The 17818-nt window shown below is 41.6% G+C and overlaps 2 protein-coding genes across 2 annotated transcripts in view; both read left to right on the top strand.

Moving 5' to 3' along the window:
- coq3 (coenzyme Q3 methyltransferase) overlaps positions 1-3572 on the top strand; it is a 36854-nt gene extending 33282 nt beyond the window's left edge. The window contains exon 6 of the mRNA XM_043675179.1: positions 3148-3572. Within this exon, the coding sequence (XP_043531114.1) occupies positions 3148-3359 (212 nt within the window). The 3' untranslated portion in view covers positions 3360-3572. The remainder of the gene's footprint in view (positions 1-3147) is intronic.
- An 8843-nt stretch (positions 3573-12415) lies between these two features.
- faxcb (failed axon connections homolog, metaxin like GST domain containing b) overlaps positions 12416-17818 on the top strand; it is a 68186-nt gene continuing 62783 nt past the window's right edge. Inside the window, exon 1 of the mRNA XM_043685561.1 lies at positions 12416-12999. Coding sequence (XP_043541496.1) covers positions 12740-12999 — 260 coding nt within the window. The 5' untranslated portion in view covers positions 12416-12739. The remainder of the gene's footprint in view (positions 13000-17818) is intronic.

Here is a 17818-nt window from a genome sequence, read left to right as displayed (position 1 = left end):
TTCGAGAGTTCTTGCCTAATACCGTCAAAATTGGCCTTTCTCCAAATTAGAACTTCAACTTTTAGATCTGGTCTATCCTTTTCCATCACTATTTTAAAACGAATAGAGTTATGGTTGCTGGCCACAAAGTGCTCCCCCACTGACACCTCAGTCACCTGCCCTGCCTTATTTCCCAAGATTGGGTCAAGTTTTGCACCTTCTCTCGTCGGTACATCCACATACTGAATCAGAAAATTGTCTTGTACACACTTAAGAAATTCCTTTCCATCTAAACCTTTAACACTATGGCAGTCCCAGTCGATGTTTGGAAAATTAAAATCCTCTACCAGAACTACCCTATTATTCTTACAGATAGCTGAGATCTCCTTACAAGTTTGTTTCTCAATTTCCCTCTTACACTCCCCAATACTATAATACAATCCCAATTAGGTGATCATCCCTTTTTTATTTCTCAGTTCCACCCAAATAATTTCCCTGGATGTATTTCCGGGAATATCCTCCCTCAGCACAGTTGTAATGCTATCCCTTTTCAAAAATGCCACTCCACCTCCTCTCTTGCCTCCCTTTCTATCCTTCCTGGAACATTAAGCTGCCAGTCCTGCCCATCCCTGAGCCATGTTTCCATAATTGCTATGATATTCCAGTCCCATGTTGCTAACCATGCCCTGAGTTCATCTGCCTTCCCTGTTAGGCCCCTTGCATTGAAATAAATGCAGTTTAATTTATTAGTCCTACCTTGTCCCTGACTGTTTGACTCACTTCTGTTTTCAGCTGTACCCGTCTCAGATCGATCTCTTTCCTCACATCTCCCTGGGTCTCACCTCCCCCCACCCTACCAGTTTAAATCCTCCCAAGCAGTTCTAGCAAATTTCCCTGCCAGTATATTAGTCCCCTTCCAATTTAGGTGCAATCCGTCCTTCTTGTATTCTACCCCAAAAGGGATTCCAATGATCCAAAAATGTGAATCCTTCTCCCATACACCAGCTCCTCAGCCATTCATTCATCTGCTCTATCCTCTTATTCCTGCCCTCACTAGCTTGTAGCACTGGGAGTAATCCAGATATTACTATCCTTGAGGACCTCCTTTTTAAATTTCTGCCTAACTCTCTGTAATCTCCCTTCAGAATCTCAATCTTTTCCCTTCCAATGTCGTTGGTTCCAACGTGGACAATGACCTCCTGCTGGCCCCTCTCCCCCAAGAGAACATTCTGCACCCTCTCTGAGACATCCTTGATCCTGGCCCCAGGGAAACAACACACCATTCTGCTTTTTCTCTGCTGGCCACAGAAATGTCTGTCTGTACCTCTGACTACAGAATCCCCTAACACAATTGATCTTTTGGAAGCCAACATACCCCTCACTGCATTAGAGCTAGTCTCAATACCAGAAACTTGGCTGTTCGTGCTACGTTCCCCCTGAGAATCTATCACCCCCTATATTTTCCAAAACAGCATACCTGTTTGAAATGGGTATATGCACAAAAGACTCCTGCACAAGCTGCCTACCCCTCTTACCCTTCCTGGAGTTAACCCATCTATGTGACTGTATCTGAGACTATCCCCCTTCCTGTAACTGCCATCCATCACAAACTGTTGCTGTTGCCAATTCCTCATCTGTCTCTCCAACCGATCCACTCAATCTGATAAGATTCGCATCCAACAGCATTTATGACCGATATAATCTGTAGTAACCCTTAAATTCTCTTTAAACTCTCACATCTGACAAGAAGTACATATCACTGCAAAGGCCATTTTTGCTCCTTCACAATCTACAGACCCAGAAAATAACACCATCTTATTCCTCTACAAACACTGCCCGAGGTTAAATTAATAGCTATGGCTTATATTTTAAGTTTAATCAAGAAACTTATCTCCAAAAAACATCTAATCAAGAAAGAATCCACTGTACTAACTACTGCAGCCTTTCTCTTGGACAGACTTAAAACAACAATTAACTTATCTGATTCTGTGCTGTGAACTTTGCCCAACAGTTCCTCCAAGATTAGTTGTGAATTTCACTGTTTGTTAATTTTCCCAGATGCACTTTGATGTCCAGTGATACACAAATTCAAACAGCAAAGGTAGCAACTGTGCAGGTTCTCTCTCTCGTTCTCTCTCTCTCTGTGTCTCTCTGTGTCTCTGTCTCTCTCTCTCTCTCTCTCTCTCTCTCTCTCTCTCTCTGGAGAATGTGAATGGTTAGCCAAAATATTTTTGGAAATGGAAATTTTTCTTTTGAATAAGGGTTAAAGATTGTGAACTTTGCAGATGATCTGTACAATGGTCCCAAGAAACTCCTGTGCAGAGCACAGATGGTAGGGGCTATGCTATGATAAATTGCCTCATTGCAACAGAAAAGCCTTGTTGCTATGCACTGTAAATGTCAAAGTTTCAGTAACAAAATACAATTTGCTTTTCTTTCTCCAAAAATAACTTCTAATTTCCACTTTGAGAGATCAGGTAAATGAGAATATTGATTCTGTGTCAGTGATATTTATAAGACAGCTATTAAGCAATGAGTAATACACCTCCTCTGATATTTTTCTTCCTGTGTCCTACCCTTTTACCTATTCTCGCTCCCCTCCTCCCACCTTGCTTGAATGTCATGGCCATAGTTGCAATAGTTTATTACAAAACAGCTGAAGGGCAAATGTTGTGTGCTGTCTTAAGTGCATTTTTTAACAAATAAAAACTTTATATCCTTGCACTTCACACTTTTTATCTGAATTCTTGGAATTTGGGAAGGAGTTTAATTTTGCTAAGTTGGACAAATAACTGGAACTTGTGGCATGCAACTTGTAAGAAGTAACTGAAAAATAGTGATCATCTTAATATCCAAAGCAACAAAATCTAATAGTTAACTTGCAACAGTTTTGTGATTTTTAAACGCTGTTTTTGATAAAAGCACAACTGTGCAAAATGTTGAAACCTGGCTCTGCTGTGCTTTATTTGTTCTTCAGTACATCATGGAAAGTCTCCCTCAAGTGTTCAACAACACAAACAATGCATTGGTAATTTATGGAAAGTATAATTTATATCTGATGTTCATCCTTGATCCATAACTTCTTTCTTTAAGTTGTTACTTTTAAAAGCAATTTATCAGATGCTTTACTTTAAATGCGTTACTTATTTTTCTGTTTGTTATTTTCAGGTGGGTTCACAGTAGAGACTATCAATGGAATGCTGTATAACCCTCTGTTTGATTCCTGGAGTTGGATTATTAATACTAGCGTAAATTATGCACTGCATGCAGTAAAAAAGAAAATTGAAGAGAAATCAGATTTCATGTCAGAAGGAAGTGGCAGGAAGGACCATGGCTGTGACCAATCAGAATCCAATGTTGGTTCTACAGTCCAGTTGTAGGAGGATGAGCTATTTGGTCTAGCACTGCTACAAAATGCTGCTTTACTAATTTAAACTGTCTGACATGGTTGATTATCCTTGATGGAACATTTGCTACATCGAGTTTTGCATCTAGACAACAAAATTATAATCAATGAACCACCATTTTTAAATAGTGTGTTGGTGTGCTGACTGATAATTTCTTTGTAATTAAAATGGAGTTGATTTCAAAAATTGTTTGTGGTGTTACTTTTATCATTGTTTCAAACTAATTATTTGAAATCTCATATCTGTTCCCTCTTATTCCCTCTTATTATGGTCCTCTGGAAAGTACCTGGCAACAAGAATTAATGTCGGCTATGCATGCTCCTTGTTCAAATATAAAAAGTGTTGCTGTACTCCCAGGTTAAATTGATCAATGACAGTGAGGTTAGAATTATACATGTGGCTGTATTTTTCCATGGAACTCCCAGTATTTGTTCATGCTGTGGTGATCAATTGCATTAACCTTACATGGAAGGCTGTATTGTTGTAAGGGTGGCCTCTGGGAGACTGTGGGAGCTTAGAGCTGCACTGGGCCTTGCTTGTTCAACTGCGATTGATAAATTTTTTTGACTTGGGATATTGAAGGTTAAGATGCAAAGAAGAGAATGTCTAGCATAATCTAGTACAAAAGTAAGCTCAAAAGGTTGTTCCAATGCAAACAGAGTTGTCAGGTTTCTGTACTTAAAAATGAAATACTGCAGATTAGGAAATCTGAAATAATAAACAGTAAATGCTAGAAACTGGTGTAGAGAGAGAAACAAAACCAGCATCTCGAGTCAATACATTTTATTGGAACTGTAATGGATGAGTTTTGTGAGAGTTTCCCAAGCAACAGCCACTTCATGTGGGACCATGTAAGCTGTAAGGAAGACTGTATTGGTCGCATATTTATAGTTCAGACCTCACTTTCTCCTCGCATATTTATAGTTTATCTACATTGGGCGGCACGGTGGCTTAGTGATTAGCACTGCTGCCTCACAGCGCCAGGGGCCCAAGTTTGATTCCAGCCTTGGGTGACTGTATGGAGTTTGCACATTCTCCCCGTGTCTGCGTGGGTTTCCTCCAGGTGCTCAAGTTTCCTCGCACAGTCCAAAGATGTGCAGATTAGGTAAAGTGGATATGCTAAATAGCCGTAGAGTTCAGGGATAGGTTAGGTGCATTAGTTAGGAGTAAATGTAGAGTAATAGATTCAGGGAATGAGTCTGGGTGGGTTACTCTTCAGAGGGTCAGTGTGGACATATTGGGCCGAAGAGCCTGTTTCCACACTGTAGGGATTCTATGATCTATATCAGCAATGATTTTACTTCAGTATGCCAAAATGGTACAGAAATAAACACAAAACTCCACTCTTGGGTGCTTTCTTATGAAATGTGCTGCATTTACAGTAAGAGCAAAATTGATTGTTGGCAAAAGGGCAAATTAGGCTCGAACAAACATGCTTTTATATTTTTGAGAGAAATAATGCACAGGAGAACAGAGACAAGTATTGTGCACAATTAGAAGCAACAAAAGCTGTTACCAGAGTAACTAAAAGGCCATAAGAGAAGATCGTGGACAGCTGTAAGTCACAATAGTAAAAGCTTTTTTGGCTATGTCAGGAGTCAGATTGCCATGCAAGATGCAGAGGACTACTGAAAGATTCATCAGGACTGTTTTAAATGGACTCTTGGGGTGTAGTGAAAAGTCTGAAATTATTACTTTACAGCAGATTTCATGTCTATAGACAAGTTCAATTACCAGCAATGAGCTACACAGTCAATATGGATTGTAAAACTTCAAGTAGCGGAGGTTGCATGACCAGTTAGAAATAAGAACCACCAAAGGTAGGGTTGCCAGTCCAGATGACAGGAGCATGTTTTTGTCTGCATCGTGAGTGTTGGAGCTTGTTACTTTAGAAACATGTCAGCGCAAGGATCAATAAAAATGTCAACTCATTACCAGACAACCATTAATTTAATTTACGTAATTGGCAAGATGCTGAGGATTACAAGAAATAGTACCTGGATAGTGAATGAAACTTCATAAATATTGAACACAGCTTCTGAAAAGAAAATCCTGTAAGAAGTCACTGGATTAACAAATATGGCCGAGTGGCAATGAACGGCTTCAATTTGTAGCTTTTGAGAAGATGACTCTCCAAAAGTTTACTTTTCGAATATTGTGGGATTGTTGTGAGGTTTCTGCAGTGAGTTAAAAATTAGTTGTATTTGCATAGGCAGTAACTATTAATGGATTTTCTGATTCAGTATGTGGATGTACCTACTAGAGAAGGTGTAAAACCTGACCTCCCTCTTGCGAACTAAGGTAGAGCAGCTGACTGAGGTGTCAGTGAGGGAGCACTTTGGGGCCAGCGACTATAATTCTATTAGTTTTAAAATAGTATGGAAAAGGATAGACTAGATCTAAAGATTGAAGTTCTAAATTGGAGGAAGGCCAATTTTGACGGTGTTAAAAATCTCACAACACCAGGTTATATTCCAACAGGTTTAATTGGAAGCGCACTAGCTTTCGGAGCGACGCTCCTTCATCAGGTGATTGTGTCTGATCACCTGATGAAGGAGCGTCGCTCCAAAAGCTAGTGTGCTTCCAATTAAACCTGTTGGACTATAACCTGGTGTTGTGATTTTTAACTTTGTACACCCCAGTCCAACACCGTCATCTCCGCATCAATTTTGATGGTATTAGACAAGAACTTTCAAAAGCTGATTGGGGGCAAATTTTCGCAGGTAAAGGGATGGCTGGAAAATGGGAAGCCTTCAGAAATAAGATAACGAGAGTCCAGAGAAAGTATATTCCTGTTAGGGTGAAAGGAAAGGATGGTAGGTGTAGAGAAAACCGGATGACTAGAGACATTGAGATTTTGGTTAAGAAAAATAAGGAAGCATATGTCAGGTATAGATAGATCGAGTGAATCCTGAGAAGAATATAAAGGCAGTAGGAGTATACTTAAGAAGGCAAAAAGAGGACATGAGATAGCTTTGGCAATAGAGTTAAGGAGAATCCAAAGGGTTTTTACAAATACATTAAGGACACAAAGGGTAACTAGGGAGAGAATATGGCTGCTCAAAGATCAGCAAGGCGGCCGTTGTGTGGAGCTGCAGGAGATGGGAGAGATATTAAACGAGTATTTTGCATCAGTGTTTACTGTGAAAAGGACATGGAAGATATAGTCTGTAGGGAAATAGATGGTGACATTTTGAAAAATGTCCATATTGCAGAGGAGGAAGTGCTGGATGTCTTGAAATGCATAAAAGTGGATATGTCCCCAGGATCTGATCAGGTGTACCCGAGAACTCTGTGGGAAGCTAGGGAAGTGTTTGCTAGGCCCCTTGCTGAGATATTTGTATCATCGATAGTTAGAGGTGAGGTGCCGGAAGACCGGAGGTTGGCTAACGTGGTGCCACTATTTAATACACGTGGTAAGGACAAGCCAGGGAACTATAGACCGGTGAGCCTGACGTTGATGGTGGGCAAGTTGTTGGAGGGAATCCTGAGGGACAGGATGTACATGTATTTGGAAAGGTAAGGACTGATTAGGGCTAGTCAATATGGCTTTGTGTGTGGGAAATTATGTCTCACAAACTTGATTGAGTTTTTTGAAGTAACAAAGAGGATTGATGAGGGCAGAGCGGTAGACGTGATCTACATGGATTTCAGTAAGGTGTTCAATAAGGTTCCCCATGGGAGACTGATTTGCAAGGTTAGATCTCATGGAATACAGGGAGAACTAGCCATAGTATGGGAAAGGATAGACTAAGATTGAAGTTCTAAATTGGAGGAAGGCCAATTTTGATGGTATTAGGCAAGAACTTTCAAAAGCTGATTGGGGGCAGATTTTCGCAGATAAAGGGACGGCTGGAAAATGAAGACATAGGGTGGTGGTAGAGGATGTTTTTCAGGAGGCCTGTGACCAGTGGAGTACCACAACGATCCACTACTTTTCATCATTTATATAAATGATTTGAATGTGAGCATAAGAGGTATAGTTAGTGAGTTTGCAGATGATACCAAAATTGGAGGTGTAGTGGACAGCAAAGAGGGTTACCTCAGATTACAATGGGATCTTGGCCAGATGGGCCAATGGGCTGAGGAGTGGCAGATGGAGTTTAATTTAGTGAGGTGCTGCATTTTGGGAAAGCAAATATTAGCAGGACTTATACGCTTAATGGTAAGGTCCGAGGGATTGTTGCTGAACAAAGAGACCGTGCAGTGCAGGTTCATATTTCCTTGAAAGTGGAGATGCTGGTAGATAGGATAGCGAAGAAGGCATTTGGTATGTTTTCCTTTATTGGTCAGAGTATTGAGTGTAGGAGTTGGGAGGTCATGTTGGGGCTGTCCAGGACATTGGTTAGGCTACTTTTGGAATATTGCATGCAATTCTGGTCTCCTTCCTATTGGAAGGATTTTGTGAAACTTGAATGGGTTCAGAAAAGATTTGCAAGGATGCTGCCAGGATTGGAGGATTTGAGCTATAGGGAGAGGTTGAATAGGCTGGGGCTGTTTCCCCTGGAGCATCGGAAGCTGAGGGGTGACCTTATAGAGGTTTATAAAATCATGAGGGGCATGAATAGGATAAATAGACTAAGTCTTTTCCCTGGGGTGGGGGAATCCAGAACTAGAGGGCATAGGTTTCTGGTGGGAGGGCAAAGATTATAAAAGAGACCTAAGGGGCAACATTTTCACTCAGAGGGTGGTACGTGTATGGAATGAGCTGCCAGAGGAAGTGGTGGAGGCTGGTACAATTGCAACATTTAAAAGGCATCTGGATGGGTATGTGAATAGGAAGGGTTTGGAGGGATATGGGCCGGGTGCTGGCAGGTGGGATATTTGGCCGGCATAGACGAGTTGGACCGAAGGGTCTCTTTCCGTGCTGTACATCTCTATGACTCTATGGCTATAGACTTGTTTGGATACCAGTTGCCACTAGTGTCCTGCAGGGTTGTGTTAGGTACATTGATATTTATTAGCTTTACAGTTACATTCAGGTCATTAATAAAGGGGATGGGCTACAAATGTACATAGACCGTGAATCTTTGTATAATAAACTGAGTATAATGAGCTACTTGTACATCCCAAACATCTTGTAAGGCCTTGAAGTGCTGGTCATAAAGCTGTTTCCATGCAGCTTCTACATCACTTGGAAAAAGAAAATCAAAGTGCAGAGTAGTGTCACAATGTGTAGCAAGATCTAAGGGTACAGTAGGATTTTTTTGACTTTGGCACCTAGTTTTGGTGCTGGTTGGCCAGTTGATTTATGGCATTTTGAGTAGATCAGCTTGGTGCAGATCAGACAGTGGTCTGTTTAGCATAACATGACTTATCCTGACATCAGCCACCTCCTTCTGTCAAACAGGCACACAATCACACAGCACATGCTATGCTTGGCTTGTATTCATTTTTCCCCAACCATTTTCTCATCATTTCAGGCTTCTATTTTATCACCATCGCTTCCAATAACATGATATTAGATTTAATTAGATGTGATTTCCACATTCCCAAGAGATCCAGGTACTAGGAAGAAGCCAAAGCAATGAGATTGATAAGCTTTGACATGTAATCCTTGAACATGAGCAGAGAATCACTGAGCCCAACCTAGCTAACATCACTGGGCATTATTACAGCTAGGCAATGCAGGTTTTGTATATCCATCACATTAATTGGGGTGGCATGGTGGCTCAGTGGTTAGCACATTTGCCTCACAGCACCAGGGACCTGAGTTTGATTCCCACCTCGGGCAATTGTCTGTGTGGAGGTTGCACATTCTCCCTGTGTCTACGTGGGTTTCCTCCCACAATCCAAAGATGTGCAGGTCAGGTGAATTGGCCATGTTATCTTGCCCACAGTGTTCATGGATGTGTAAGTTAGGTGCATTAGTCTGGGATAAATGTGCAGTAGTAGGGGAATGGGTGTGGGTGGATTAATCTTTGGAAGGTTGTGGTGGACTTGTTGGGCCGAAGGGCCCACACTGTCGGGATTCTTTGCAAAGTGTCCATTCAGAACTGCTTAGATAATGTAACAAATTATCTATGCATGTGCACACAGAAAAGCCTGGGCTGTAGAGAAGTTTTGGTGATTAGTAGCAGGTAACTTGTGATATAGAAGTGCTAGAGAGTGACCATCTCCAACAATTCAAGTATAAACACCCTTATTGACATTGACAATACCTCTATGCAACCATCTCACCAATGACCTAGTAAACCAGACCCCAGGCAAATGTTCTGCAGAAACAAAAAAGAAAGAACTGTGAATGTTGGAAATCTGAAACAAAAACAGATTGATGCGAAAACTCAGCAGGTCTGACAGCATCTCGAGAGAAAGCAGAGTCAACATTTCAGGTCCAGTGACCCTTCTTCAGAACTGACTAGCCTAGGAAAAGTCAATATTTATGCTGAAAACTGGAGTATGGGGTGGGGGGGAAGGGGGAAGAAGTGTGGCCAGGATGTTCCGGTGGGAATGATCCCTACAGAAGTCCTCACTTTCCACCCAGTGCCATCCACATCCAAAGGATCACTAATTGCAATTTCCACCACCACCACTGGCATATATTGTCCCCTCCCATGTCAGCCTTCTGCAGGGCCTGTTCCCTCCAAGACATCCTGCTCCACTGCTCCTCCATTCCAAATACCTCCCCCTACGCCCATGGCTTACTGCAAGCTGAAAGAATAACATCTCATTTTTCACTTGGGGACTCTACAACCTTCAAGACTCAAAATTGAGTTCAATAATTTTAGGGCTTGAACACCTTCTCCCACATCCACACTCCAGGCCTGGGTTGCTTTCATCACAGACAATCCAGTTTACACCATCTGATGGTCCCCAAGAACAGCTTTTCTTTCTCCCTTGTTCACTATTACCCATTTCTTGTCTGCTCGATTGTTGTTCTCTCTCCCTGGTTCTATCTCCACTTATTGTTCACTCCCTTCCCTTCTAGAATGTCTTTGTCAAGATGCCATAGAGGAGGCTGCTAGATAAGATGAATCCATGGTGTTAGGAGCAAGATACTGGCATGGATAGAGGATTGGCTGATTGTCAGAAGGCAGAGAGTGCGGATAAAGATATCTATTTAGAATGGCAGCCAGTAATTAGTGGAGTTCCACAGGGTACAGTGTTAGGACCATGACTATTCATGTTATATATTAATGATCTGGACAAAGGAACTGAGTGCATTGTTGCTAAGTTTGCAGAGCACACAAAGATAATAGCATTGAGGAAGCAGGAAGTCTGCAGAAGGACTTGGACAGGCAAGCAGAATGAGCAAAGAAGTAGCAGATAGAATACAATATGGGAAAAATGTGGTTATGCAATTTGGTAGGAAGAATAGAGGTTTAGACTATTTTCTAAATGGGGAAAGGATTCAGAAATCTGAAGCACAAAGGGACCTAGGAGTCCTAGTTCAGGATTCTGTTAAGGATAACATGCAGGTTCAGTTGGCAGTTAGGAAAGCAAATGCATTGTTAGCATTCATTTCAAGCTGACTAGAATAGAAGAGCAAAGATGTACTGCTGAGTCTGTATAAGGGTCTTGTCAGACCGCATTTGGAATATTGTGAGTAGTTTAGGACCTTGCATCTAAGCAAGGCTGAGCTGGTGTTGAAGGGCGTCCAGAGTAGGTTTACAAGAATGATCCTGGAATTAAGGGCTTGTTGTGTAAGCAGCAGTTAGGGACTCTGGATCTGTACTTCATGGTGAGTTTAGGAGGTGAGGTGGGGGGGGGGGGGGGGGGGGGGGGGGGGGTGCGGAATCTGATTGAAATTTACAGAATACTGAGAGAGTGGAGGTGGAGAAGATCTTTCCACTAGTAGGAGAGGCTAAGATCTGAAGGCACAGCCTGAGGGATAACCCTTTAGAACTGGAGATGAGAAGGAACTTCTTCACCAGAGGTGAATCTATGCAACTCACTGCAGCATAAGGCTGCGGAGGCCACGTTATTGGGTGCCTTTAAAACAGAGATAGATAGGTTCTTGATTAATAAGGGAATCGAGGGTTATGAAGAGAAGGCAGGAGAATAGGGTAAAGGAACACATCAACCATGATAGAATGACAAATGGGCCAAATGGCCTTATTCTGCTCTTATATCGTAAGGTCTTATGAACATGGATTTGAATCTCAGCATGGCTGTTGTGTCATTTGAATTAAATAAAAATCTGGAGATAAAATGCTAGTCTACTGCGATGACGTATCTACTTTTGATTGTTATAAAAAGCCATTTTGATCATTAGTGATCTTTTGGGAAAGAAAACTGCATTCCTTAACTTGTCTGGGCTACATTTGACTCCAGACTCTCAGCAATGCGACTCTTAGCTGCCCTTTGGGAAATTTACCTTAGTCAGCGATGCCCTCAGCACACGGACCAAATATATACTTATAAAAAATAATTGGCATTCCCACCATTGGGTTTTACCATTAGCTAAGAAATGAACTAAACAAGCCATGTAACTACTGCACTGCAGCAGCATGTAAAATGCTGGATATTTTTCAGACAGTAACTCACTTCCTGACTTCCCCCAAAGCCTTTTTCTGTCTACAAGACCCATGTCAGGAGAGTGATGGACTATTCTCCACTTGCTCCAACATCATATGAAAACCCTTGACGCCACCCAGGACAAGACAGTCCACTTAATCATTTACACCTTGATCATTCACTCCTTCAACAATGGCCTTTGTGGGCCATCTCCATGATGCACCACTAAAACTCCCCACAGCTACTTTGACAGCACTGTATCTTTCAACCTGTCGTCTCTATTGCCTGAAAGGACAAGGGCAGTAGATGCATGAGGACATCACCATTCCAAATTACACCCTTCCTTACTGATATCACCAATCCTCACTGTTGCTGGTCAAAATCCTGGAACTCACTCCCTAACAATAATGTAGACCACGTGGAGTGCAGTTGTTCACCACCAGCTTCTCAAGAGATGGACAAGAAATGCTAGCCTTAGTCAGCGATGGGACATTCCGTGAAAGAAGACCAACGCTCATGTTCATCACATCAGCTGAAGATCTACAAAAGTCAATAAACATGTCATTTTGAAGCTATTCAAACATAGATGTAAGGGCTTGACAGTTGGGAGGATTGGCTTAGGTGTTAACACAATCTACGTCTCTTCAGAGAATTAATTTGCCATGCAGTGACATCACTGAGTAGCTGTGGGGGAAACAGGAAGACAAAGGCAGGCGGCAGGAGCGGGAGCAAAATGTTGCGTGTTTTGCACAGATACATTAACGGCGTTCGCATGTTCGCTTCTCCTGCAACGTACAGCGGCACAACATCATTACGGTTCCCCGATCATTTGCAATAGTTCCATATTTAAGGAGAAAGAGCAGACATTCGGGGACGATCCAGCTGAACATCGAAGAATGTACTGGGGTGTTGGTTTTGCATCGTCCAGATCATGCGTGGTTGATCTGAGCAGGAATCAAAGCTTTTCTCTGGGACTGTGCGGTTCTGAGGATCACTATTCCTTTTATGGATACATAATCACTTTTCCTTTGCAGGATTACTGTAACATCATGTCAGGACTGGGAGCAGAATCATGGTGGAAGAAAACGCTGTGTCTGACCGGTGGAGCCCTGCTAGCAGCTGCTGCATACCTCTTACATGAACTGCTAGCAATCAGGTAACAGCTCACCGTCCATTCTTTGATGGTGATAGCACGGGCTGGGCACAAGGGCAGCTAACCGTAATTGACAAGTGATATCGCCCATGAAGTAGGTGAATGGGGATTGAGCAGAACGAATTGCAAAACCTTTTATAAATGAAAATATATTGACTGAAAGAGATGACAAATAATTACTCGGAAACGCTTTGGTTTTCATTAAGAATGGTTTCAAATTGAAAATAGGCCAGGTACTGTCTCCTTTCCATCGGCTGATATAAATCAGGTCAGGTGTGGACGCCTAGTTTTATTAATGTAGGCGTTTCTTAACTGCAAAACTGAATGTATTTGTCCGATGTAGTCTTGTTCTTGGAATAGCCAGTATAGAATTTAAAAAAAAATCTTGGTGTAAAATTGGACATTTTCTAATATATTTTACTATGCATAACAGCTATTGATCCAGCTTTAGCCTCCAAAACCGAATTATTTCACTAACAGATTAAATGCCTTCAAGAATTCATAACCCCAAATCATTTAACTAAATAGTCTAATATATATGTGTCTATTCGTCTATATGACCATTGTTTTGTTGTGCGTACCTGTGCTGTGTGTAAAAAAACATACAGACTGTATTTTTTATTCTTCCACCTAGTTTCTTTGTGGGTCACAAAGTAATAACAAGCAACATAGTTCATGTAACATGGTGAGATATTTAGGATTGTCTGTTCAAACCTGATCCAGTTGCATTGATACCTTTAATAAGGAGCATATTAGGAAGTTATTGGAAAGGAAAATCTTGCAAACAGTTTATATCACTAGTAAATCTACCATAACTTGTTTTTTTCAACAAACACGGTACATCAAATTATAAACTGTTTACTCTAGAGGTTATCCACCTTAAGACAATAAAGAAATAGGCAATATAGGTTAGCTAATTAGTACTGTCAGTACCAAAGAGAATCAGACAAGGTTTCCACTACTTACACAACTTAAGACAGTGACAGAATTATAAAACAAACATACCATTTATGAAGACGCGTGCATTTAAAAATATATATTTATCATGTATTGCTTGCCAAATGCTGAAAATGTTTTGAGTAGATGCATGGAAGTAGGAAAACACAGTTATAAACAGTGACGAAATATTCTACATTTCAGGTATACCAAACTCAGTTGAAAAGAAATCTGTTTCTAAAAGTTAAAAACTATGATTAATATAGAAGCAATAATAATTTATAAGCAAAAAAGTGATTTCTTAGAAGCAAACTGAACAATGAAAGACAATCATTAGTGACATTTGATTCAAATCTTGGAAATCATTGTCAAGTGATAAAAGATAGGTATTTTGACAAAAATGTGCTCTTTATCAATTTTGTAGCTTCTGTTAAGAAGGATATATCCATCATTCACATTATAATGTTTCAAATTTTGTGAATAAAATTAACAAAAAATAATTATGATAACTTCTAATGATCATACAAGGATGTTGCCAGGGTTGGAGGATTTGAGCTTTGGGGAGGGCTTGAATAGGTTGGGGCTGCTTTTCCCTGGAGTGTCGGAGGCTGAAGGGTGACCTTATAAAATCATGAGGGGCATTGATTGGATAAATAGACAAAGTCTTTTCCTTGCGGTGGGGGAGTCAAACTAGAGGGCATAGGTTTAGGGTGAGAGGGGAAAGATATAAAAGGGACCTGAGGGACAACTTTTTCATGCAGAGGGTGGTACGTGTATAGAATGAACTGCCAGAGGAAGTGGTGGAGGGCTAGTACAATTGCATTATTTAAAAGGCATCTAGATGGGTATATGAATAGGATGGGTTTGGAGGGATATGGGCCGGGTGCTGGCAGGTGGGATATCTGGTTGGCATGGACTAGTTGGACCAAAGGGTCTGTTTCTGTGCTGTACATCTCTATGACTTTATGACTGTAAGAGCTTAGGTTTACCTAGCGTCTATAAGTATAGGAAAGAAAAGAGAGTAGATAACATGAATATTGGTCCCTTAGAGGATGAGGCTTCGGAGTTAATAATGTGGAACACAGAAATGGGATGGTCACTAGATCAATACATTACTTCAGTTTTCATAATGGAGAACATTGGTACCATCCCAGTAATTACGAGTAATGCAGAGGTATTAGAAAGGAAACAACTTATAACAATGATAATCATGAGGAAAATGTACTGAGCAAACTGTTGGGATTGAAAGCAAACAAGGGCCTGATGGCCTACATTCTAGGGTTTTAAAGGAAGTAAGTGGCGGCAGAGATAGTGGATCCATTGGTTATATGTTCCAAAATTCTCTGGATGCAGAATATTACCAGCTGTAACATGCTATGTGGATAATGGAGATTATATGGACATAGTATATCTCGGCTTCCAGAAGACATTTGATAGCTGCTCTGTAAAAAGTTAATACACAAGGTAAGATTACAAGGGATTAGGGGGTAATTTATTAGCTTGGATAGAGGATTGACTAACCAACAGAAAGCAGGGAGTTGGAATAAATGGTCATTCACTGGTTGGCAAGATGTTGCTAATGGGGTGACACAGGATTTGGTCCTTGGTACCAACTATTTACAATCTATATTAATAAGCTGGATTCAGGGATAGAAAGTCCTCGAGCCAAATTTGCAGAAGAGACTAAAATAGATGGAAAAGTAAGTTGCAATGAAAGCAAAATAAGCAACTTAGAGTCATAGAGATGTACAGCACGGAAACAGACCCTTTGGTCCAACCTGTCCATGCTGACCAGATATCCCAACCCAACCGAGTCCCACCTGCCAGCACTCGGCCCATATCCCTCCAAACCCTTCCTATTCATATAGTCATCCAAATGCCTGTTAAATGTTGCAATTACCAGCCTCCACCACTTCCTCTGGCAGCTCATTCCATACACGTACCACTCTGTGTGTGAAAAAGTTGCCCTGTAGTCCTCTTTTATATCTTTCCCCTCTCACCCTAAACCTATGCCCTCTAGTTCTGGACTCCCCAACCCCAGGGAAAAGACTTTGCCTATTTACCCTACCCATGCCCCTCATAATTTTGTAAACCTCTATATGGTCATTCCTCAGCCTCCGGTGCTCCAGGGAAAACAACGCCAGCCTGTTAAGCCTCTCCCTATAGCTCAAATCCTCCAACCCTGGCAACATCCTTGTAAATCTTTTCTGAACCCTTTCAAGTTTCACAACATCTTTCCAATAGGAAGGAGATCAGAATTGCAAGCAATATTCCAACAGTGGCCTAACCAATGTCCTGTACATCCGCAACATGACTTTCCAACTCCTGTACTCAATACTCTGACCAATAAATGAAAGCATACCAAATGCCTTCTTCACTATCCTATCTGCCTGCAACTCCACTTTCAAGGAGCTATGAAGCTGCACTCCAAGGTCTCTTTGTTCAGCAACACTCCCTTGAACATTACCATTAAGTATATAAGTCCTGCTAAGATTTGCTTTCCCAGAGGCCTTGCAATCACTTCTCTAGTGGATATGGATAGATTAGGCAAATGGGCCAAAATGTGGCATATGAGGTTTAACATGGATCATTGTTATGTTACACATTTTTATCATAGGAATAGAAAAGCAACTTATCTAAATGGAGAGACACTTCACAGTGTTTCGGTGCAGAGGTATCTGGGTGCTCTTGTGCTTGAATCACAGAAAATTAGAATGCAGGGGCAGCAGATAATATGGAAGGTAAATGGAAGTTTGACATTTATTGCTAAAGGAATAGTGTATAACAGTAGGGAAGTGTAGCTGCAACTGTACAAGGCCTTAGTGAAACCACATCAGAAGTACTGTGAACTTCCCCTGTGGGAGGAAACCGGAGCACCCGGAGGAAACCCACGCAGACACGGGGAGAATGTGCAAAGTCTGTGCGGAGTTTGCACATTCTCCCTGTGTCTGCGTGGGTTTCCTCCGGGTGCTCCGGTTTCCTCCCACAGTCCAAAGATGAGCAGGTCAGGTGAATTGGTCATACTAAATTGCCCGTAGTGTTAGGTTAAAGGGGTAAATGTAGGGGTATGGGTGGGTTGCGCTTCGGTGGGTCGGTGTGGACTTGTTGGGCCGAAGGGCCTGTTTCCACACTGTAAGTAATCTAATCTAATCTAATTACTTGAGGAGGGATGTAGTTGCACTGGAAGCATTGTAGCAGAAGTTCACCAGATTGATTCCTGAGCTGAGGGTTTGTTCAAAGTTTGTGCGAAGATTTGTAGCTCGGGTGCTCGTTGTTGTGGTTCTGTTTGCCGAGCTGGAAGTTTTTGTTGCAAACGTTTCGTCCCCTGGCTAGGCGACATCAGCAGTGCTTGGACTTAACAGTGCTTAAACTACTGGACTTGTGCCTCACAACACACTTCACATTCAACAACCAGATATACGAACAAATCAACGGAACACCCATGGGATCACCAATCTCGGGACTCATAGCAGAGGCAGTTATGCAAAGGTTAGAACAAACAGTCCTACCACAAATTCAACCCAAACTCTGGGTCAGATATGTCGATGACACGTTTGTAATCATTAAAAACACGGAAATAAAAAAAACACACCGGATCATCAACGCCACACACACAGGAATCCGATTCACGAGAGAACAAGAAAAGGATAGCCAACTCCCATTCCTAGACGCGATGGTACAGAGAACACCGAACGGAGAATACACTACAAGGGTATACAGGAAAGCCACACACACAGACCAAGTCCTAAACTATGAAAGTAACCACCCCAACACACACAAACAAAGCTGCATCAGGACACTATTCAAAAGGGCCACAACACACTGCAGTACACCAAAACTGCAAAAAGAAGAAGAGGAACACCTATACAAAGTATTCGCCAAAAAC

This window comes from Chiloscyllium plagiosum, chromosome 3, assembly GCF_004010195.1.
Source record: "Chiloscyllium plagiosum isolate BGI_BamShark_2017 chromosome 3, ASM401019v2, whole genome shotgun sequence".
NCBI lineage: Eukaryota > Metazoa > Chordata > Chondrichthyes > Orectolobiformes > Hemiscylliidae > Chiloscyllium > Chiloscyllium plagiosum.
This window is presented reverse-complemented; position numbering and strand designations above follow the sequence as displayed.